The sequence below is a fragment of the Bubalus kerabau genome, chromosome 20 (assembly GCF_029407905.1).
Source record: "Bubalus kerabau isolate K-KA32 ecotype Philippines breed swamp buffalo chromosome 20, PCC_UOA_SB_1v2, whole genome shotgun sequence".
Classification (NCBI taxonomy): Eukaryota; Metazoa; Chordata; class Mammalia; order Artiodactyla; family Bovidae; genus Bubalus; species Bubalus kerabau.
Window position 1 is genome coordinate 23,546,107 of NC_073643.1, and position 24,407 is coordinate 23,570,513.

Here is a 24,407-nt window from a genome sequence, read left to right on the forward strand (position 1 = left end):
AAAAAAAAATTAAAAAAAAAATACTTATTTTTATTTATTTGGCTGCTCTGGGTCTTAATTGCAGCACATAGGATTTTTAGCTGCTGCATGTGGGACCTAGTTCTCTGACCAGGGATCAAACTCAGTTCCCCTGCATTGGGAGCTCTGAGTCTTAACCACTGGACCACCAGGGAGGCCCCAACATAACTTTTTTAATTAAAAAAAAAAAAAAAGAAGTAGCCTACAACCTTCAAAGGGAGATAAAACATAGATAAATAACCTCATTCACAAGTAACTGTGAGTGCTTACTAAGTGCCAGGTACTCCAGTGGAGGAATAAAAATCAAAAAGGCCCACAGACAGAAAGTGCCAAGGCCTTACAAATCACAAAGACTGTTTTGTTTTGCTTTTTTTTCTTTGCTGCACCACCTGACCCGTAGGATCCTAGTTCCCCAACCAGGGATCAAACCTGAGCCCCTTGCATTGGAAGCACAGAGTCTTAACCACTGGACTGCCAGGGAAGTCCCACAAATGACAAAGACTTTTAAGTTTCAAGGAAGGTTTCCCAGAAGAGGAAGAGCTGGCTGAGAAGAGAAGCATCTGGCAAGGTGGACAGAGAGGCTGGGACCAGGGTCAGCTGCGGAAAGCCCATGGGCAAAGGCACAGAGACAGGATGTGATTGTACATATGGCAGGCAAATATAGGTGAATGTCCCCAAGTCTGGGTGTTGAATTAGCTTTTTCTGTTCAGAAATACGTGCAAGTGAAGGGGTTATGGGGAGTTTTTTAAGCTGTTTTTGCAAAACAAAATCACTTCCCAGAAAAAACTGCTCCTGAAATGCAAATGAACACTGAAGAACTTGGAGGCTAGTAATATTTTTTTCATCTGTTCATCTTTTTCTGATGAGCAACACTATACCAGTCTAGAAGTTCTGCTGACTCAAAGGGTCATAGAACATTATAAACTGCAAGTTCTTCAAAGTTTGCAACGACCAGTTACAACTTTCTTTATATCTGTGGCTTCACAATCCTAAGTAGCTTTTATATGAAGCTTTTGGTCTCTACCTCTCTGAACAGCCAGTTGAAAAACTGTCTCAATGTAAGCACGGAAAGCTCCCATTTTTATTATCGAGAATCCTGCCAGACTTCCATACACTCACCTAAATTGGTCATTTTACCTACTTTTCCTTTTAACTGCACATGAGAAGGCTGTGAGGGAAAAGTACAAAGATCAGTTTCAACAGGTGAAAGCTAGCCATGCAAAAACAAAGTAATTATAAAAATAAATTCTGAAAAAGCACAGGGCCGCCAAGCACCATCCGGCACAGATCTTTTCATATTTTCACATGCGTTAAGAATCCCCTGGGGATCTTGCTGAAGTGCAGTTTCAGATTCAGTGGATCTGGGGTGGGGCTTCAGAGTCTGCATTTCTAACAAGTTCTCAGTTTGAAGCCAGTGATGCAGATCTGGTGGCCACAAATGGGGCCATAATGACGTAGGACAATGGACAGTGTTTCTCAGACTTTGAGCAGCGACTCACAATAAGAAATGCATTGAACTTAACAACCCAAAGTTTATTCTGTGTGTATGGTGTATGTGTGTGTGTGTGAAAAAGAGAAACAGAGACACAGAATGAGAAATCTGTTGCAACACACACACACACTTAAGTACCCATACTTTGATGTTTTCTATTCTGGTCTACTTTATCCAAGAAACTGCCTATTAAGGTCCACCAGAGAGATGTCACAACTTCTTAATGGGCTGCCACAGTTTGAAAAACATGGATGTAGAACAAGAGTAACATTCCTGCTTGTCCGGGGAGAAATGAATCTCAGCCTCAGCATACTAAAACTGAGACCAATTTGAAAAGAGTGTGTTTAGAATTTTTTCCCCCAAAGGTAAGGATATATCAATTACATTTTGGAAAGCCTTTCATGAAAAATGTTCAGGTTTTAGACGGGTGGGATGGGGAAGGAGGCGGGAGGGAGGTTCAAGAGGGAGGGGACATATGTATACCTACGGCTGATTCATGTTGAAGTCCGGCAGAAACCAACACAATACTGTAAAGCAATTATCTTTCAATTAAAAATAAATTCTAAAAAATAAAAATGTTCAGGTTTTACAGTGCTCTGTGACAACCTAGACGGGTAGGATGGGATGGGAGATGGCGTAGAGGTTCAAGAGTGAGGGACATATGTATACCTGTGGCTGATTCAGGTTGCGGTATGGCAGAAACCAGCAAAATACTGTAAAGCAATTATCTTCCAATAAAATATTTAAAAAATGATGATTAGATCTAAAAAGCAAAAGTTCAGCTTTTAAATTTCCTTCATTTTAACTTATTTTCTGACCCATATGATGAGAATGAGAAGAGTACTCAAAAGAACTAGGGCTTCTTGGATAAATGACTCATGACAGGTCTGCATCATGGAATAGAGAGAATGAGGCTGGAACGTCTCATCATACAAGCAGGAAGTCTAAGACCACTGGGGTGGTGTCTTTTGAATTGACTTGAGTAGCCTCTCTCTTACTGAGCAGAGATGGATAATCTGAGTATCTGTAAGGATAACGAAAGAAAATGAAGCATAGGAAACATGTTTAAATCCATGAGTTTACTATGATACTAAAAAAAAACACACAAATCGGTCAACCCGGTAAAGACTTTCTCAACAGTGGCACTGCTGATACTTTGGACTGGATCCTTCTGTTCCTCAGGGCCGTGAGACGGAATGATGGCAACCGAGTAGCATCCCGGGCCGCTAAGCACTGGATGCCAGTTGCACCCTCTCCCTAGTTATGACAGCCAAAAATGTCCCCAGATATTGCCTCACATCCCCCACTAGAGAACCACTGCTATGGATCATGCTCAGGGAATCAACTCGTTACCTTTGAAAACTAAAACACAGGGAGACAGAAGTACTGATCTTGTCTTTTGTTTATATACTTTAACTATACCCTAGGGAGGGCTTCCGTGGTGGCTCAGTGGTAAAGAATCCACTTGCCAATGCAGGAAACTCAGCTTCGATCCTTGGGTCAGGAAGATTCCCTGGAAAAGGAAATGGCAACCCACTCCAGGATTCTTGCCTGGGAATTCCCATGGTGTGCTACAAAGAGTCGGACACGACTAAATGACTTAAACAACAATATGCTGCTGCTGCTACTAAGTCACTTCAGTCGTGTCCGACTCTGTGCGACCCCATAGACGGCAGCCCACCAGGCTCCCCCGCCCCTGGGATTCTCCAGGCAAGAACACTGGAGTGGGTTACCATTTCTTTCTCCAATGCATGAAAGTGAAAAGTGAAAGTGAAGTCACTCAGTCATGTCCGACTCTAGCGACCTCATGGACCGCAGCCTACCAGGCTCCTCCATCTATGGGATTTTCCAGGCAAGAGTACTGGAGTGCGGTGCCATTGCCTTCTCCAACAACATGGCCTAGGGAAGTAAATATTAAGTTGGCCATAAAGTTTGTTTGGGTTTTTCCATATCATCATATAGAAAAACCCAAGTAAACCTTTTGGCAAATATACTAAGTAGAGAAAGTTTCATTTCACAAAATATTCCAGCTAATAAATACAGAAAAATAGAAGCTTTACAGTTCAATTGAACTAACAGATTGAAGCAGTAAGCATCACTTGATATTAATCACAAGAAGGCATATCCATACATATCACACACTCCCCTGAGTGAGCTCACAAAACAGACTTGGTGGGGGCAAGTGACTCTGATCAAGGCCCTACTTCTAACTATAAAATTAAACATAACAAATATAGAGGAGAGAGGAACCTGTTCAACTGCATCACACTGATACAGTCGGCAAAATCCGGCCTATAAGAAAAGGTATCATGCTGTGAAAGTGCTGCACTCAATATGCCAGCCAATTTGGAAAACTCAGCAGTGGCAACAGGACTGGAAAAGGTCAGTTTTCATCCAATCCCAAAGAAAGGCAATGCCAAAGAATGCTCAAACTACCGCACGACTGCACTCATCTCACACGCTACCAAAGTAATGCTCAAAATTATCCAAGCCAGGATTCAGCAATACGTGAACCGTGAACTTCCAGATGTTCAAGCTGGTTTTAGAAAAGGCAGAGGAAACAGAGATCAAATTGCCAACATCTGCTGGATCATCGAAAAAGCAAGAGAGTTCCAGAAAAACATCTATTTCTGCTTTACTGACTATGCCAAAGCCTTTGACTGTGTGGATCACAATAAACTGTGGAAAATTCTGAAAGAGATGGAAATACCAGACCACCTGATCTGCCTCTTGAGAAATTTGTATGCAGGTCAGGAAGCAACAGTTAGAACTGGACATGGAACAACAGACTGGTTCCAAACAGGAAAAGGAGTTCGTCAAGGCTGTATATTGTCACCCTGCTTATTTAACTTATATGTAGAGTACATAATGAGAAACGCTGGACTGGAAGAAACACAAGCTGGAATCAAGATTGCCAGGAGAAATATCAATAACCTCAGATATGCAGATGACACCACCCTTATGGCAGAAAGTGAAGAGGAACTAAAACGGCTCTTGATGAAAGTGAAAGTGGAGAGTGAAAAAGTTGGCTTAAAGCTCAACATTCAGAAAATGAAGATCATGGCATCCGGTCCCATCACTTCATGGCAAATAGATGGGGAAACAGTGGACACAGTGTCAGACTTTATTTTAGGGGCTCCAAAATCACTGCAGATGGTGACTGCAGCCATGAAATTAAAAGACACTTACTCCTTGGAAGGAAAGTTATGACCAACCTAGATAGCATATTCAAAAGCAGAGACATTACTTTGCCAACAAAGGTTCGTCTAGTCACGGCTATGGTTTTTCCTGTGGTCATGTATGGATGTGAGAGTTGGACTGTGAAAAAGGCTGAGTGCCGGAGAATTGATGCTTTTGAACTGTGGTGTTGGAGAAGACTCTTGAGAGTCCCTTGGACTGCAAGGAGATCCAACCAGTCCATTCTGAAGGAGATCAGCCCTGGGTGTTCACTGGAAGGATTGTTGCTGAAGCTGAAACTCCAGTACTTTGGCCACCTCATGCGAAGAGTTGACTCACTGGAAAAGACCCTGATGCTGGGAGGGATTGGGGGCAGGACGAGAAGGGGATGACAGAGGATGAAATGGCTGGATGGCATCACCGACTCGATGGATGTGAGTTTGGGTAAACGCCAGGAGTTGGTAATGGACAAGGAGGCCTGGCGTGTGCGATTCATGGGGTCGCAAAGAGTCGGACACGACTGAGCGATTGAAATGAGTTTCTTTAATAACAACCAAAAAATGCATGGGGTGGGGGGAGAGGTAACAAGTAAATATACAAATTAAAAGACACATCAATCATTTGTAATTTCAGATCAGATCAGATCAGTCGCTCAGTTGCGTCCGACTCTTTGCGACCCCATGAATCGCAGCACGCCAGGCCTCCCTGTCCATCACCAACTCCCAGTTATTTGGTTCCTTATTCAAACTGTTTAAAGTATTCGTATCTGTTATTGATATATATATATGTTGAAATAATAAGTTTATTTAAATCAAGGAGGTGAGAACACAGACTAGTTTTTAAAATTTGCTTTCCCCCACCCTGAGATGGATAATAGTATTGTGATTATGTTTTTTTTAAGACTCCCGATGCCAGCAATATATACTACAATATAGATGAACTAGTATATCTGAGATTTCCTTCAATGTCATCCAATAAGAGACAGGAGGGTGTTTGAGAATGCAGCTAAAAGAAGATGGGTGATGAATTGATAAACTATGGAGGGTGGGTGAAGAGTAAAGAGGGGTTCATAACACTAAGACTGCTACTACTACATGTGTTTCTAACTTTCTACAGTACAGTTTTCCTTTTAAGTGCCAACAAACAAGTGTGCCTGGAGGACTTCCCTGGTGGTCCAGTGGTTAAGAATCTGCCTTGCGATGCAGGGAGAGCAGGTTCCATTCCTGGTCAGAAACCTGAGATCGCACAGGTTGTGGAGCAACTAAGCCCACATGCCATAACTACTGAGCTTGAGTGCTCTGGAGCCCCAGGGCCATCAGTAGACAGTCCAACTGCTGCAACAAAAGGTCCCACACGATCCACAAAGATCACCTGTGCTGAAACTCAGACTCAAAGGAGCCAAATAAATATTAAAAAAAAAAAAAAAAAGTGCCTGGCCTTAACAGGGTTTGGTGACTTTGCAGAACAAATGAGAAATTCTTTATTTAAATGAATGACTACTAGCCTTTACCTCCGTAATATGATAACTGACATTTGAATAGTGCCCTACCACCCATTTAGTTTTCCTTTTAAATTCTTTTCTCCCTATTTTTTTAAAATTTGTATTGGAGTATAGTTGATTTATAATGTTGTGTTTCAGGTGTACAGCAAAGTGAATCAGTTATAAAAACAGTACAAAATGAGTGAGAAAACCTGGATTCTATGACGGTGATGGAACGTGAACGATACACTTTTTCTACCCTAATGATTCCATACATGTCCTCATTCCAGTGAAATCCCATCAAAAGTACCTTTAGATAAATAACTTAGGCATCTATTTCTTAACAAGAAAAGATGTTCACAATACAGAGTGCAAAAGGCAAGGTACCAAACAGGAGGCATGACACCCTTTTAATGAAATTTAAACATACATGTAATTTTTATGTCTATACTTAGAAGGAAAGTCTGAAATTCTCATCTTGGCTGGTGGGACTGGGAGTGACTGGGTTTTTTGTATTTGTTTTTGTTTATATACCCTAATGTTTCACAACTGAATACGTACATCTTACGCAAAAAGTAACGATATATATCCTTGTTACAAGTTTGTACACATGGAGGGGTCCACTTCACTCATCAAGGAGAATCACTTACATGGAACTTCATATTCCCCAAGGATGATATTAGATAGCAGAGCATGAATCCTCTTCCTGTAATTCCTTAATATGAAACTAGACAGACTGTAGGGTGGCCATAGGGCAAAAGATTCATAATGCAGATAAATCCCTAGGAATATCATTAGGTTCTTAGAACATTTTTGTTATCTAAGCCAACTGTAACTTCACCTATTTTATCAAAGATGCCTTTCCTCCTGAAATGAATTACAGTCCCACACATATCGGGTGATTAACTAGACAGTCTAGAAATCTGGGTTTTACTCACCACCACGCCCATCAAGTTCCGGGTGATCCTGACAGCCTCCCAAAGTCTCTCTGGAGAGGACAAGGTGGTTCAGTGATGCTGAGAACCACTGAGAATTCTGCTCGAGTTTAGAAATCCTCAGGGAACAAATAACGGCTAACTGGCAAAGACCTGGTCCCTGCACATTCTGTCCTGGATTCCTTTGGTGGGAACGCCTACACTCTCCCTCAGCTGCAGCCACTCTGGCCTCCTCGCCCTTCCTCTAACACGCCCCACCTGCTCCCACCCTAGGGTCCTGCCACTTGCCGCTGGGCCCTCTGGAACACCCATCCCCAACCAGACACCTACCTGGCTCACCCACTCACTTCCTTCAGATCTCTACTAATGAGCCCTTTCCTGATTCCAACCCCCACCACAGTACTCCCTGATCCCCCTTACCCTGTTCTGTTGCTGTTACCCTTCCTTTTTATTGTGGTAAAATACACATGCATAACATAAAATTTACCATTTTTAAGTGTATGATTCAGAGGCATTAAGTACAGTCACCTTGTTCTGCAACCATCACCACAATCCATTTCCAGCACCTTTTCATCTTCCCCAAAAGGAAACTCCGTGCCCATTAAACTCATTCCCCAGCACCCCCACCCAGGGCAGCCACTATGCTGCTTTCTGCCTCTGTGAACGTGATTGCCCTAGGGACCTCTTCAAAGTGGAACCATATACTATTTGCTCTTTTGCATCTGGCTTCCCTGGTGGCTCAGACAGTAAAGAATGTGCCTGCAAAGTAGGAGACTCCAGTTCGATCCCTGGGTTGGGAAGACACCCTGGAGAAGGAAAGGACCACCTACTCCAGTATTCTTGCCTGGAGAATTCTACAGACAGGGGAGTCTGGTGGCTACAGTCCATGGGGTCACAAAGAGTCGGACATGACTGAGTGATGACTAACACTTTTCACTTTCTATTTCACTTAACTGAATGTTTTCAAGGCTCATCTCTGTTGCAGCCAGTATCAAAATTTCATTTCTTTTTACCGCCTAATAATATTCCACTGTGCAGATATACCATACCTTTTTTATCCACTCATCTTTCTGTGAACATCTGGGTTATTTCCATCTTTTGGCTATCATGAATAATGCTGCTGTGAACATGGCTGTACCAATATGTTTGAGTTCCTGCTTTCAATTCCTTGGGGTATATACTCAAAAGCGGAACTGCTGGATTATCTGGTAATTTCTATGCTTAATTTGTTGAGGGACAGCCATATTGTCTTCCACAGCAGCTGCAACATTGCATGTTCCCACCAACAGTGCATAAGGGTCCCAATTTATCCACTTCTTCAGCAACACTGTTGTTTTCTCTTACTCCGCTTTATTTTTCCTCAAATCATTTACTGCCTGTCATACTATAATACTTGCTTTTTATACTGGCTGCCTCCCCTGAACTAGGATTTAAGACCTCTTAGGAACAGGATGCTCGAGGACTATTCCTGGTGGTCCAGTGATTAAGAATTTGCCTCTCCTTACAGAGGATATGAGGGTTCAATCCCTTGGCAGGGAACTAAGATCCCACTTACAACTTAGCCTATATGCTGCAACTAGAGAAAGCTCGTGTATCACAACAAGACCCAACGCAGCCAAAATTTAAAAAATAAAAGGTATAGGACTTCTATTGCTGTAACCTCAGCATCTAGAACACACCCTGGCACATAGCAGGTACTCAAAAAATTTCAATGAAGGAATACAATAGTTTAACCATAATTTTAATCAGCATTAGAATTGTTAGGATAGATTTATCACACCAAGTGCCTTAAACTATGTCCAGTTTAGGGAAGAATCCAGACATAGTTCAATACAAGGAACAGCTCAGTGGATGGTGGTTTCAGCTCATCCTCATTAGCAATAGCCTCAGAACCACAAACACTATGACAACTGGTAGGAATCATGGAAATTATGTCATTCATGTCACTGACTTCAAGCCTTAGTTGATTTCATCAAAAGAGTCAGGCAAAAACTTAAAACAGCCTAAGTGAACTAAAAAAAAAAACTGTATGTATTAATATTTACAGTTAATAAACAGCCTGTGAAAGCAATGTGTTTTATTTTAAAAGATCAAACCAACAGCAAAGAAGACCGACACTGGCCTTGGGTAGGCTTGTTAATCAGATGTATGCAAGGACAGCTTGACCTGAAAACTTAACTACAGGCCTAATTTTAATATTTTGAGTTTTTTCTGTTGTTCAAATTTGGTGTCTGTTGTTTCACTCTGGTTTAAGAGTTGCTCATAAATAAATCAGATTTTCCATTCAATCATTACAAATGAACTAAAAAGCCATTTGATTTTTTGCTGTGCAAGTCAGTTGGTTGCACACCATCGTATTAGAAGTTTCTTTCTCTCTTTAAGACCATGGTCTTCCTCAGTTGAAAATACTTTGAGATATAAAGCAATGGATCTGATTTCAGTTCACCTATCTCTTCTCTAAGCAAATTTTCCCCCTCTCCTTCCTAAAGATGCTAATTCTCTCCAGAAGGCAACCACTTTGTTTAAATAGGTAACACCATTGTCAATCCCAAAGAACTTCCATGAGTCTCAAACTGGAGACCAGGAGTAATTCATTTAGAGCATGAAGAACTTTGCCTGCCTGATAAGGAAATCTTGATAGGATACTGTTTCAATTTGAATTATTCAAAAAGCAGATTATACTTTCAACACATACACACATGCAAGTGAAAGTAAGAAACGAAAAATAAAAGTGTTCTTGCACAATTGGCCACAAAGCAAACTGAAGAGTACATGAAACGACAGTCAACATTTCACAGTTCAGAGTCACTGCAATTTAAACTTACAAATTATTCCAATAGAGCAACACCTGATTCTTGTAATCTACTCAGATGCTTTGATGTAGCTGATCAAGATGCATTTCATGTGTGAAATAAACCCAAAGTTGAATCTAGACAGTGTTACTTGTAGTTTGGATTCTTTTACTCTCCTCATGTAGGCTTTCAGCACACAGTTTTCTAAAATGAACTCAGTACAATACCTAAGACCTCCTCAAAAACCCAGAGTCTTTCATTTTTACACCTACGGCTACATTGTTTTCTTCCTACATCGAGGTCACTTTGTTCCTTTATCATTGGTGGGACACAATGAAGAGTTATTTCTTCAACAGCAATACATGTACCATTTTTCTTAGTTACCCTCATATTCCCCCTCAACTGAGATGCATTTGTGGGAAATAGCAAAGTCCCAAAGCCTGGGGTTACAGCTTGCATCCACTGGACAAGTGATCGCACTCTCTGCGCCTCAGCTTCTTCGCCCGTACCTGACTCACAGGTTCCTGTGATGTATAGCTGTGGACCTGGCTTACAAGTACTTCATGTGTATTATTCTCATTTTTAGCAACCAGTCAGAGAAGATTTTGTGGACCACTTTCTCCTTGCCTGCAGCTTCCTCTGAACCCAATCCTTGGCCTTATGAATGCCCACGTAGCCATGTGAGTCAAGAGAACTCCAAAAAGGAAGTGGACCTCACACATCCAAATACTTCCCACTCCACCAGCACTCCGGAGGATCTTATCAACAGGAAACAAAAGCACAATACTACTATAATGAAGTGTCTGACTTCTTTTCTAATTAAAAAAGCCCAAAGATTGTAGCCCAGGGAACAGCTAAATATTTAGAATGTTAAATAAGTTATGAAGACCCAGGCCCCACCCACCTTTACTACCCTGTTGTTTATCCTGTCCCTGACCATTTCAGAAGAAAAAGCTTGTGATGCTCAAATCTGCAGCAATGGGCATTTGTGCACCTGGTAAAACCTCCCTCTCTTTAAGTGCAGTCTGAACATTTGCAGGAGAAAACATAAGAGCTGCTTGCATTTACAGATAAATGATGCTCTCAGCTCATATCCCATGACAGGCACCTAAACCAGAGGAATCCACCAGATTCCTTGATGCTCAGGTGGCATCAAGGATTGGATGTTACTATCTTATGCTTCAAGAACTTCCCTTTTTCAAGTTCAATTTGCCAGCAACCCATTTTAATTTCTTGCCACACAACCTACTCTGATTAAACACATATTCACAGTATAAGAGGAGAAAAAAAAGGAAAGTGACTATTTTTGAAAGAGAGAAGCAGATAAATTTTGCTTATGTATCTTGGCAGATGAAATGCACTGCATCTTTCAAAATTTAAATAATCAGCACACCTCCTGGCAAGTTCAATTCTCAGATCACCAGTGGGCATCCCTTTTACTGCTCCATCTATTTCTTTTTTTCCCCTGCTCCCATAAACCTTCAGGCTGCTTCACTTCTGAGTCAGGGACAAAAGTACTAGACAGGACTGCCCTCTGGATCTCATACATTCCCTAAAGCCCTTGCCACAGGCAGTGACAAATTTCAGAGACTTTGCCATGGACTTTCCTGTCTCTTCCTACTCCCCATCTCCATGACTCCTTAGCGAGAACTTAAAATAGGCTTAGGACCAAAACTCATTATTAACTACAGCTTTCAGGCTTCCGCACTCACCTGACCCAGGTCAGGCACTCTGTTGCCAAAACACGCCCAGCCAGGGGTGTGAGTTCTGCTCCCTGGCGGTCAGTTCCTAAGTAATTGAGAAAGAAAGAAAGAAAGCTGAATGCGAGATTGGACAGAAGTGGGTCCCTAATAGAAATTTTCAAATTCTACACTTCCACTTTCAGTTAACCTCCTTCCTGGAGAGACAACCCTCCTCCCCCCACCAAAACACACACATACACACGCAGGACCGCCACCACCACCAAATTTGACAGGTAGGTTGGTGGGTTCACTTAGGTGAAGATTACTGGTCATTTCATCTGTTTCCAATATACAACTGACAAGTGAGACTAAGTACGCACAAACTTCGAACGCGCCGGGGGGCTGAAACTAAGAGAAGTGTTTGGCAGATTCCAAAGCACTTGTTTCCAGGAGCGGAGGCCAAGTATCCGAAGCCCGCATCCCCATCGGGCGTGAGCTCCGTCCACACTTCATCCGTCACCGCTCCCCGGGTTCTCTTCCGTTTTTCTAAAACCTCCCCACTGGGGCCCCCACATATGCATTCCTCTCCCTTGCAGCACAACGGAAGGCTACATTTTAAGAAAGATTGTTTCCTTTAGCCTACTCACATAGGACATCTCCACGACCTCCCCCCCCCCCCCAAAAAAAACACTATTTCCTGCAGCTGCTGCTAGTTTCCAACTTGGGGGAATGCCTTTACAACCCAGAATGAGTAGCCTCAAAGCCAGTCGATGGAATCGAGAATTTTTTTAACCTCAAATGAACACCCCCAAAATGCCCTCAGTAAAAGAACCCCCAAAATGCATGCAAGTGCATGCAAATCCACCAAGAACTCCCACAGAGCGAGGCAAAAACTTCTGCTCCTGGGGACAGTACCAACTCCCCGCGCCCTCTACCCGGCCCCAGCCGCTACCTTAGTGCCCGGGGAGCCACGCCACTTTGGCGGAGCAGGGCGAGGAGAGGGGGTTAGCAGCCGCTGGGTAATCCCATGTCCGCGAAGAGGGAGCTCGTTCCGTTAGGATGGAAGCGGAACACCCACACCTCCTCTCGGCGTGCGATTTCTCTCTCTCCACCCTCTGCCTCCTCCTCCACCACCACCTCCTCCTCCTCTCCTCCCACCCCAGCGAGCTAGAGGAAACGCTTCAGCAGCACATCCACATGGTTTCTGCACTTCGAAGCAGCTCCTGGCAGCTTATATAGGCCGGGACGCTCCCTGGGCAATGTAGTCCGAGTCCGGGGTCGTGGCAGCGCCTGGGGCTGCGAAGGTGAACTACAAGCCCCAGAATCCCATGGGTTCCCAGGCTGGGCTCTAAATAGACGCGCAAGGGGACAGGGAGGGGCGTCCTGCGAGGAGTCCGGGCTTCAAACCCGGCTCTGCGCCGAGAACTCGCTGACTTAGGAACCCGAGACTCAAAACCACCCGTTGGGGGCGCCCCCAACCCTTGGGGACGCTCCTCCGTCGGCTGCCCCATTTCTCTAGAATCCAGGTGTCATTGGGAGCAGGGGGCGGGGAAGAGCTCGGATTTCTGCTTTGGGAAGTTTTTACAAGCTGTTACCCACCCTTCCCCCGCTTTGAGTACCCAGCCAAGAATTTCAGAAATCCAGGGCACAAAAACTCCAGTCTTTGCGGTCAAGGATTAAAGGCGTGAGATTGTCTTTATTTAAGCTGTTCCGCTCTCTTCGGGTTTGCACAGAAATCTAAGTCTGGGAGCAACGCAAGTGGGAACACAGGCAAGAGGCTTGAGAGGACTTTCCTGAACCCGAACTGCGTGTGTCTTTCCTTGCCCCGCAGGAGGTAAAGAAACGCAAGCGTCTCCGTGCACATATAAAGGAGCCAGGTTGTGACTTGCCAGCGCTGAGATTGAGAGGCAGAAAATAAATACGAATCACGACCTCGGTCCTGACCCTGCTACAAGCAGCCTCTCTCCTCCCGGGAGCTGTAAATGCTTAAGTAAATAAACCGCAAACCAGAAAAATAAGGGCTTTGGAGCGAGCCGGTCACAAGAAGATGCACGTCTAGGCGGGGCGCCCTCCAGCAGGTCCTACAGGGGCTTCCGGGGACACAAAGTGGATTCAGCTCACTGCTAAGTGATGCCTGGACATCCCGGGCTATCTGCTCAGGCTCCCGCTTTGGGAAGGTGGGCAAGTCGAGCCTCAGATGTGCGTTCATTCTCCAGACATTTCCTTAGAGTGTACTGGGTGCCAGGCACTGGGGCATGGTGTTGAGTGTTCCACGGTGTTCCGGATAGGCACTGCCTACCGCAGCAAAGAATCTGCTACAACAGCAACAACAGCAATAATAATAATCGAGGAGTTAGACTTTTTTGAGCCCAGCCCACATGCACTTTTCATGAGTTTTAACAACCCTTGACTTATTTATTGTTCCTATTTGACAGATGCACAACTGAGAGCACAAAGAAATCAGATAAATTCTCAAGATGACACCATCAGTTAAGTAGTGCAGCCTGGATTCCAGTCTATAAGTGTACTAAGTCCTTGTCTTTGGGGAAATCCATCAGCACTACTTTAAATGGCCTCCCTCCCCATTTTGGGAGCAGCCTCTGAGCCCTTGGGCAAGTCATTTTTTATCTCTTTGCCCTAGTTTTGCCATCGGAGAGGGAGAAAAATCATTAGAATTTGCCAATCTTCTGTCAGGACTGCTTGATACAGAGTCCACAGTCTTGTGGACTTCAGGAACAAATTAGGGGAGCACCATAGCTAATAATTATTACTGACATAATAATGCCCAAACTAATAATAATTATTGGCTAATAATAATTTAGATAATAATTATTGGATTCATGCCATGTGCCAGGCATTATTCTAAACTCTTCATGTACATTCTCTCATCAAGTCCTATTAATGAACTTTTTTTTTTTTTTAACTTATGAGACATTTGAGGCATAGAGAGGTTAAATAACTTTCCCAAAGTCACACAGGGGCATAGGCTGTCTTGACTGCCAAACCTTGGTTCTTTTTTTTGTTTTTTTGTTTTGGCTGCCTTAGGTTTTAGTTGCAGCATGTGGCATCTTAGTTTCCTGACCATGGATCGAACCTATATCCCTTGCAAGGGATTCTTAACCACTGGACCACCAGGGAAGTCTCCCAATCCTTGGTTCTTAACCACTGCCATCCACAGCTTCCCCAATGTAAAGATTTACAGTGTATTTGTCTGCTCATGTAAGCATTTATTCAAGCAGGAATGGTTATCACTTTAACTCTTGTCTCCTCTTTTTCAACATCATCCTCTGGTTGTTGGACACCACAGCCTTGTGCCTAAAGCCTCAAGCTACCAGTCCCATCAGCAAGAAGCTCCCCCTATGTGTCACAAAAAATGAATCCACACCTTACATATCTGTCCCCTTTCTTCTTTTCCTTCATGAAAACAATCTGTTCCATTTCTAAATGGTTTGTGGCTCTATGTTTTAAATTCAACAAATCATTCTATGCTAACATAACTGGTAAATATTAAAGGGTGATTATTTCCTGTGCTTCTAACTCAGAGAAACAGTGGGATTTTAAAGTGGGTTTTCTTAAGAAAACTTGGTCATGTCTGAGGGCTGGAGTTGGGTAATATTCATCCTTACCATATTGTGGATGCCTGACCTTTAACTGTTATCTCCACTGTCTTCTCATCGAGAAGACAAGTTTCATTAAAGGCAGAGACCATCTTTTATTCATGGTTGTATTCCCTACCATCCCTAACTCAGAAAGCCTTAGTCCTTTGTCTGTGTATTTTTTTACATATGCCAAAAAAAAAAATGTTCATTCTAAAAAGGTGTTTTGACAGGAGGTGTGGCAGGCGTGTGGCAAGCTCGATGAACATATTTTCTGGGCACACACCTTGTAGCCCATTTGCGTCACAGACTGTTTCCTCTACCTGTGTGTATGAATAGTCCTTTTCAACATTATGCAACTAACCTCAAGTTCTGGAAGCTACTGGGTCACCAGAAGGTAGTTGTAATAAATTTGCAATGATGCTCAGAAGTTCTCTGCGATGGTGTATGACTGGTGATTGATATCACAATAAAAGGGCCACTGCCCAACTCATCCTCCATCATCCATAGAGGTAAGGGGGCTTATTTGTCTTAGTTGTATTTTTTCCTAGAAAAATTTTCTAGATCTGTGCTTTCTAATACAGTAGCTACAAGACATTTGGGCACTTGCTGCTGCTGCTGCTGCTACTAAGTCACTTCCATTATGTTCGACTCTGTGCGACCCCATAGACAGCAGCCCACCAGGCTCCCCTGTCCCTGGGATTCTCCAGGCAAGAACACTGGAGTGGGTTGCCATTTCCTTCTCCAATGCATAAAAGTGAAAAGTGAAAGTGAAGTCACTCAGTCGTTTCCGACTCTTGGCTACCCCATGGACTGCAGCCCACCAGGCTCCTCCGTCCATGGGATTTTCCAGGCAAGAGTACTGGAGTGGATTTAAGATGTAGCTATTTGTAACTGAGATGTGAAGAAGGTGTAAAATACACACTAAACTTCAAACACTTATGACAGAAAAGTTAAAATATCTCATCAATATTTAATATTGATCACATGATAAAATGATAATATTTGGATATGAGTTAAACTATTAAAACTAATGTCATCTCACATTGTGTACCTTAATGTTACACAATATATAAATTATATTTCATTTTTTAAAAATTATGTTAGATATTTAATTCTATTTAAACTAATACATTTACTAAAGCATTATTTGAAATAAAAAATGAATGTCATCTGTTTCCTTTTAAACTTTTTTACTATATTAATACAATATTCAAAATTATGCACAAGGCTTATATCATACACAACTGGACTGTGCTGGTCTAGAGCACCGAGAGTCTGATTCTGAAGATCCACTTTGAGATGACGACCAGCCCTGAAAGCTGCCATTTATGACTCTGCTCTTGAAAATGCCCTATGTGGGGAAGTAGAAGGGCTCTGCAGTCAGGACACTTTGAGAAACTGAGCAGACATCTGAAGAACATCTAAAACTAGCACACAAGCTACCCCAGGGAAACTCTACAAATAGAAACAGGTTCTCATCAGTGGCATTTAGCTAAAAACTGCAACTGAATTAATCTTCCTAGAAGCCCACCCTCAAATGCTACCCTGATTAAGAGAGCAAGATATGCTGGAGAAAGCAAAGATCAGGAAAAAAAAAAGGGTGTGGCCCCCAGCTGCACCCTTAATATCCATGTAACTGTGGCCAGTCACAGTTATTTTGATAGAGTGAAGCCAATGGTCCTGTTCTGACAACCTCACCAGATCACACAGGTCATTGGACATGAGTGGCTTTGCAAGCTCACCCTAGCTGTACCAAGACAATACTGTCAACAAGCATGAGAAAATGTTGATTGTGATGAAAGAGGACTCACCTCCAAAACAAACTTCAGATTATTATTAGCAATATTAGTCCCCATTTTCTTACAGGTAAAAGATTCTATTGCATTGGCCAAAAAGTTCATTTAGGTTTTATCAAAACATCTTACTTTATTTTTGTGGTGGAAGGATGTACTCACAGCCCTTTTGGGAATCTCAAAACCCACGGACATTTGCCCCAGCACAACACAAATGTTCACAATTTTAGCACCAGTTCTTGGAATTCCTTGTACCAACACCACCACCACCACCACCACCACCATCCCCGCCACTCATTCACAGATACTCCTGCAAGACTAGATTGGCTTTTAGCTCCATCTTTCTGTGACATTGTCTCTCCAACCAGATAAACTCTTTGAAGATAGAGACCAGATCCCTATATTTGTGTAGTATCTACCTCAGCTTTGCATACAGAGTAGGTGCTCAGCATTTACTGGCTAATTCACTATTGAAACTATAAGGATGGCCAGAAGAAATGACTCAGAAACACACAGCAGCCCTATCTGAGATGGGAAAAGTACAGTTGGCATTTGGACAAGAGCAAGAGAGAGAACAATTTGGTATGGAGCTAGGAAAAGAGCGTTGGTAGCTCAGTTGTGTCCATTCTTTGCAACCCTGTAGACTGTAGCCCACCAGACTCCTCTGTCCATGTGATTCTTCAGGCAAAATACTGGGGTGGGTAGCCCTTCCCTTCTCCAGGGGATCTTCCCAACCCAGAGATCGAACCAGGGTCTCCTGCATTGCAAGCAGATTCGTTTGCCATCTGAGCCACCAGGAAAGCATGGAGCTATAGGAAAAGCAAAATGTTTTTTCTGAGTTGAGGCTCTGGGCATCCTCTGAGACTAAGAGAAGGGATGAACCAGAAGAGGCCCTATAGTTGCTGTCCTATGTCTGGAGTTTAAAAGAGACTGTTGGGGACTTCCCTGCTGATCCAGAGGTTGAGAGTCCATCTTGCAGTGTAAGGAACAAGGGTTTGATCCCTGGTCAGGGAACTAAGATCTAAGATTCCACATACCATGGAGCACTAGGCCTGTGCACCACAACTACTGAGCCCACGTGCAACTTCAGTCTGTGTGGTACAACAAAAGATCCTACATGATGCAAGCAAGCTCACGTGTGCAGCAGCTAAGATCCAAGGCAAATAAATAAATAAATACATACATACATTTACTTTTCGTCAGTAACCTTGCATGTGGAGGGAGTATGGGCAAATTGTCAATGATATAAAATCCAGGAGGCAACATTATAGCTATAGAACACAAAAATGAAGTACTTACTACAACTTTAAACTATATGAAAGTGATACCATCTCTGGCTATTGCTGCCAATATTATCAAGAACCTTGTGAGCAAATCAAAAGCATTATTGCTTTCTTACCCATTATCTTCCTGTGACACATGCAGAACAAAGGCTTTATTATCAACTCAGACATTTCCCTCCCTCTCCCACCTCCCATCTGTAAGACTATTATCCTAAACTACTCTGGTAGCCAAGTTAGATCTCGGGACTTGAAGAAACCTTAGAAAAGCCCTCATTATCTTATCCTAGTGTTTGAACTGAAAGAAAATCTGTTTGCCAAAAGAAAAATAGAAAGCTCTTCCTTATAGAAGTACCCAGCTAATACATGTAGAAGGAATAATAAAATTAGAAAATCACCATTTTGCAGCTTCTGTGGTAAACATTTGTTTAGACAGTATCAATAAATACCAAACTTCCTGGGTAAAATGTTGATGGGGAAAAATAAATTCATATGGTCCGTAAAACTCAGCCTCCTCACCATTCAGTAATTATGAAGGGGTAAGTGCACCTTTTCAATATACTATCTAGGTTGGTCATAACTTTTCTTCCAAGGAATAAGCGTCTTTTAATTTCATGGCTGCAGTCACCATCTGCAGTAATTTTGGAGCCCAAAAAAATAAAGTCTGACACTGTTTCCACTGTTTCCCCATCTATTTCCCATGAAGTGATGGGACCAGATGCCATGATCTTCGTTTTCTGAATGTTGAGCTTTAAGCCAAACTTTTCACTCTCCTCTTTCACTCTCATCAAGAGGCTTTTTTTTTTTTTTTTTTTACTTACTAGATCACAGGTTTATTATAAAAGGATATAACTAAGGAAGAGCGAGCTGAACGAGATACACAGGGCCAAGGTATGGGAGAAGTTCTACAGAGCTTCCACACCCTCTCCAGGCAGACCACTCTCCCATCACCTCCACATGTTCACCAACCTGAACTCTCTCTGAGAGAGTGATGAGTCTCATCATTCTGGGTTCTTACAGAGGCCTCATTACATAGACAAGATTGATTAAGTCATTGGCCATTCATTGTTCAGCCTCCAGCTCCTCTTCCTTCTCTGGAGGTCAGGGAGTGGGGTAGGACAAAAAGTTCCAACCTTCAGATCATATGGTTCTTTCCCCTGGAAACCAGCCCTCATCTTTGAGTATTTTCCAAAAGCCATCTCAAAAATATGGAATGCTTCACAAATTTGCGTGTCATTCTTGCGCAGGGGCCATGCTAATCTTCTCTGTATTGTTCCAATTTTAGTATATGTGCTGCGAGCACTCAAGGGGCTTTTTAGTTCCTCTTCACTTTCTGCCATAAGGGTGGTGTCATCTGCATATCTGAGGTTATTGATATTTCACCAGCCAATCTTGATTCCAGCTTGTGTTTCTTCCAGCCCAGCGTTTCTCATGATGTACTCTGCATAGAAGTTAAATAAGCAGGGTGACAATATACAGCCTTGACGTACTCCTTTCCTGATTTGGAACCAGTCTGCTGTTCCAAGTCCAGTTCTAACTGTTGCTTCCTGACCTGCATATAGGTTTCTCAAGAGGCAGGTCAGGTGGTCTGGTATTCCCATCTCTTGAAGAATTTTTGGGGCTTCCCAGGTGGCACTAGTGGTAAAGAACTCCCCTGCCAATGCAGGAGACATAAGAGATGCAGGTTCAGTCCCGCGTAGGAAAGATCCTCTGGAAGAGGGCATGGCAACCCACTCCAGTATTCTTACCTGGAGAATCCCATGGACACCAGGAGCTGGCAGGCTACAGTCCATAGGGTTGCAAAGAGTCAGACATGACTGAAGTAGCTGAACACACATGCATGTAAGTGGACTTTTATAGTGAAGAAATATGGCAATCGCCCAACATTAACCAAGTAATAAAATTTACTATCAAAAATACTGGGACAAGCAAACACTATTTACATCCTGATATGATTCTTCTATAAGAAGCCCATGATATCACACGTGAAACACTCTTGCCCATAATATTTCACCATACAGTCAAACTAACCCAGGATATGGGCATTCCACAAGACCATTGGTATAAACTCTTCAAATAAATCCATGTCATGGGAAAAAAAAATAGCAGGAGGACTATCTGGATATTAAAAGACTAAAACAAATATTACAATTAAATACTACAACTAAATACAACATGTCACCAGTGACTGGATCCTGAATCAGAAGAAACAAAAAAAATCTATGGAAGACATTTTTCAGCAACTGGAAAAATTTGAATCTAGGTTGTATATTAAAAAAATTTGTGAAATTATTGAGAAGGGCCTGGCAGCCCACTTCAGTATTTTTGTCTGGAGGATCCCATGGACAGAGGAGCCTGGAGTCACAGAGTCAGATATGACTGAAATGACTGAGCATGTGGAATTACTAATTTTCTTGGGTGTGATAATGATATTGTGGTTATAGAGGAGAATGCCCCTGTCCTTAGGAGATGTACCCTAGAATATTTAAAAGTGGCATCTTGTGGTCTCTGAAACTTACTCACAAAACATGCATATGTATGCAATCTTAAAAAAATCATGTTTATGTATTTGTGCTTGTCCATTTACTCCAAAATGGTCTAAAATCTTGCCAAATTTTAGATATTTCTATGACCATTTTCTGATCATTTCACAGTTATGCTAGAAAACTATTTCATACCTTTAAAGGTGATAGTTAAGTGCAACAAATTATTTTAAACTTTCCATTTAGCTTTTTAAGTAAAATGTAAAACAAGTTAGTTACTGTAACTAGGCAAATTGGTGTCAAAGGTGTCCAAATTATGAGTAATTCATCGCAATATATTCTTTTTAGGGTTTTTCAAGTCAACCAGGAAAGCAAAGCAAATAATGCATAAGAAAAGAGAAGTGGAAAACTTAAGAATTTTTATGGGCTTCATTTTTCCCTAGTCCTGGGAAAGTTACTTAATGATCAATAGACCTGGTCACTAAAGCAAGTACTGAAATCTACTTAATTCAGTTACCAATCAAGCAGAACCTGCAGCTTTTGCACTTCCTGTGTTGCATCAGCATATCCAGACTCAAGAGAGTAAACTGCTTCCTTTTGTTCCCACTTAATTTTGTTCCCAGATTTAAAGTAGTATTTTCCTCTAATTGTAGTTTTAGGATATGGGTAATCTACATCATGAGTTCAACCCAGATGGAGAGTTTGAGGTTAATCCTTTATGAAACAGATCAGTGAGGTGGGGGGTCAGCCAAGGGAAGTGGGATTGGAGGCGTGGGGGGTCAAGTAGAGGAATTATACAGGAACATTTTATTGGCTGCTTAAGTAGCTGGCCGGAGAAGGCAATGGTAACCCACTCCGGTACTCTTGCCTGGAAACTCCCATGGACGAAGGAGCCTGGTAGGCTGCAGTCCATGGGGTCGCACAGAGTCAGACACGACTGAAGTGACTTAGCAGCAGCAGCAGCAGCAAATAGCTGGCGGTCAGTACTGAACTGATATTTAGTGGGTACCTACGTACTCTAGGACACGACTAAGCGACTTCAATTTCACTTTTCACTTTCACGCATTGGAGAAGGAAATGGCAACCCACTCCGGTGTTCTTGCCTGGAGAATCCCAGGGACAGGGGAGCCTGGTGGGCTGCCGTCTCTGGGGTGGCACAGAGTTGGACACGACTGAATAAACTTAGCAGCAGCAGCAGCAGCAAGTAGCTGTCGGTCAGTACTGAACTGATATTTCCCTGGTGGCTCAGATGGTAAAGCATCTGTCTACAATGTGGGAGACGTGGGTTCAATCCCTGGGTCGGGAAGATCCGCTAGAGAAGGAAATGGCAATCCACTCCAGTACTATTGCCTGGAAAATCCCATGGACAGAGAAGCCTGGTAGGCTATAGTTCATGGGGTTGCAAAGAGTGGATAAGACTGAGATACTTCACTTTCACTTTCACGTACTCTAGGACCAGCCTCCCTGGTGGCTCAGTGGTAAAGAACAGGCTTGCCAATGCAGGAGACATGGGTTCGATCCCTGGGTGGGGAAGATCCCCTGGAGGAGGAAATGACAACCCACTCTAGTATTCTTGCCTGGAGAATCCCCTGGACAAAGAAGTCTGGTGGGATGCAGTCCATGGGGTTGCAAAAGAGTGGGATATAACTGAGTGACTGAGCACATACATAATCTATCTACTGGGTTCTATACTGGGCGTTGAGAAGAGAGAAAAAAAAACTGAGTAGAATACAAAGTGTTTTGCTGTCTGCTTTTCTTCTTTTTTAATATTTATTTACTTATTTATTTATTTGGGGGCTTCCCTGATAGCTTAGTTGGTAAAGAATCTGCCTGCAATGCAGTTCAATTCCTGGGTTGGCAAGCTCCCCTGGGGAAAGGCTAGGCTACCCACTCCAGTATTCTTGGACTTCCCTCATGGCTCAGCTGGTAAAAAAAAATCCGCCTGCAATGTGAGAGACCTGGGTTTCATTCCCAGGTTGGGAAGATCCCCTGGAGAAGGGAAAGGCTACACACTCCAGTATGCTGGCCTGGAGAATTCCATAGACTACAGTCCACGAGATTGCTAAGAGTCAGACATGACTGAGCAACTTTCACTTTCAGTAAAGAACCTGCCTGCCAATGCAGGAGACATAAGAGATGACGGTTCAATCCCTCAGTTGGGAAGATCTCCTGGAGGAGGGCATGGCAACCCACTCTTGCCTGGAGAAGCCCATGGACAGAGGAGCCTGGTGGGCTACAGTCCCATGGGGTTGCAAAGAATTAGACACAACTGAAGTCACTTAGCAGCATTTATTTATTTAGCTTTGCCAGGTCTTAGTTGCAGCATGTGGGATCTAGTGCCCAGACCAGGGATCAAACCGGGGCCCCTGCATTGGGAGTGTGAGGTCTAAGCTTCTGGACCACCAGGGAAGTCCCTGTTTTTTCCTTTATCATTACCTTCCTTCCAAAGGAATTTCAGACTTTTAAAGGCAGAATTTGAGGGTAACAAATAGGAAGTCTGGCTGCTTTTTAACCATAAGTTGTGGCCCTCAGATGGTCTTTCATCCCATTTCTTTCATTGTTCTTCAATCCAGTAATATTTTGCAGACCTAGCAGTGGTGACCGAGATCAGCTTGATGCTGTCCATGTCCTCTGGCCTTCTTTAATTACTTTACTACCGTCGAGGGTGGTGAACTGATTAAAGAAGGGAATATTTCTCCCTTGATAAAGATGCACATTATCAAGATGATCCTTTGTCATGGAAACACTTATACTGAATATAATATAGCAAGTGAAGGAGAGGAATAGTTTCTTGTGAGTAATTTCTCTATTCAACTCTCCCTCAAACAAACCCTTTAAATTACACTTATCTGTGCTACTTAGGGGTATGAGGAGGAAGCAGTACATTTATTTTAGAGGCAAAGTCTCACTCAGTACCTTAGGTACTTTGAGAAGTATTAATAGATGAAACTGACAATCTTTGATGCCAATGAGCAATTCTATACAGACAAGTGTTCTCTTATCTTATAAGAACAAAAAAATTCAACAAGCATATAGTACTCCCATCATCAAAAATAAATAAGGATTTGTAAAAGAGAAACATTATTGTTTCCAAAAGAATACCATTCATAGGAAAAGCAAGGCCATTCTGAGTTTCCAGATATACTGTTTTCTATCTGAATGAAAAAAAAAAAACAACATATATTATGGCTCCATGAAAATAATTCCATATAGCAACAAGTAATAGATCTGATCTTTCCGAAAAATGATTCCAGTAAGGATTTACTGATGTTTTTTCTTTTTAAAAAAGTATTTATTTATTAGGCTGCACTGGGTCTCTTATGCAGCCTGTGAACTCTTAGTTGTGGCATGTGGGATCTATTTTCCCAACCAGAGATCGAACCTGGGCCCCAGCATTGGGAGTGCAGAATCTTAGCCACTGGACCACCAGAGAAGTCCCTACCAATTATTTTTAACTTGTACATAACTGAGTGATCATTTGACCTTCTGAAAGACCAAAATGTCTGAGTCCACCCGGTTTTGAAAAAGTTCACTTGGCTTGAGAAGTAGGGTGAAAAGTTGCTATTATAAAGATATTGTGTCTGTTGCCCTTGATTAAAAAAAAAAAAGAAGTGTACATTCTGACCTCAAATCAGTATTAGAAATTAGGTTCTCAGATTAAATTAGCCTTTATTTC

General features: G+C 42.5%; 1 protein-coding gene, 1 long non-coding RNA gene and 1 pseudogene across 11 annotated transcripts in view; 1 reads left to right on the forward strand and 2 right to left on the reverse strand.

Moving 5' to 3' along the window:
- Nucleotides 1-12,809, reverse strand: part of ITPR1 (inositol 1,4,5-trisphosphate receptor type 1) — a 354,068-nt gene extending 341,259 nt beyond the window's left edge. For 4 of the 10 annotated variants that reach the window (XM_055557002.1, XM_055556993.1, XM_055557003.1 and 1 more), the window contains exon 1: nt 11,288-11,546. In XM_055557002.1, the coding sequence (XP_055412977.1) occupies nt 11,288-11,325 (38 nt within the window). In that variant the 5' untranslated portion in view covers nt 11,326-11,546. Of the gene's footprint in view, nt 1-11,287; nt 11,548-11,606; nt 11,683-12,528 lie in introns of those variants that run through there. The other 6 variants (XM_055556994.1, XM_055557001.1, XM_055556992.1 and 3 more) reach the window with 3 other exon arrangements.
- Nucleotides 12,810-12,943: 134 nt separating this feature from the next.
- On the forward strand, nt 12,944-14,494 carry LOC129634804 (uncharacterized). The gene is made up of 2 exons (XR_008705911.1): nt 12,944-13,102; nt 13,408-14,494. It is a non-coding gene; the product is annotated as an uncharacterized LOC129634804 (long non-coding RNA).
- Nucleotides 14,495-19,450: 4,956 nt separating this feature from the next.
- LOC129635645 (uncharacterized) lies at nt 19,451-19,551 on the reverse strand (annotated as a pseudogene).
- Nucleotides 19,552-24,407: the final 4,856 nt, after the last annotated feature.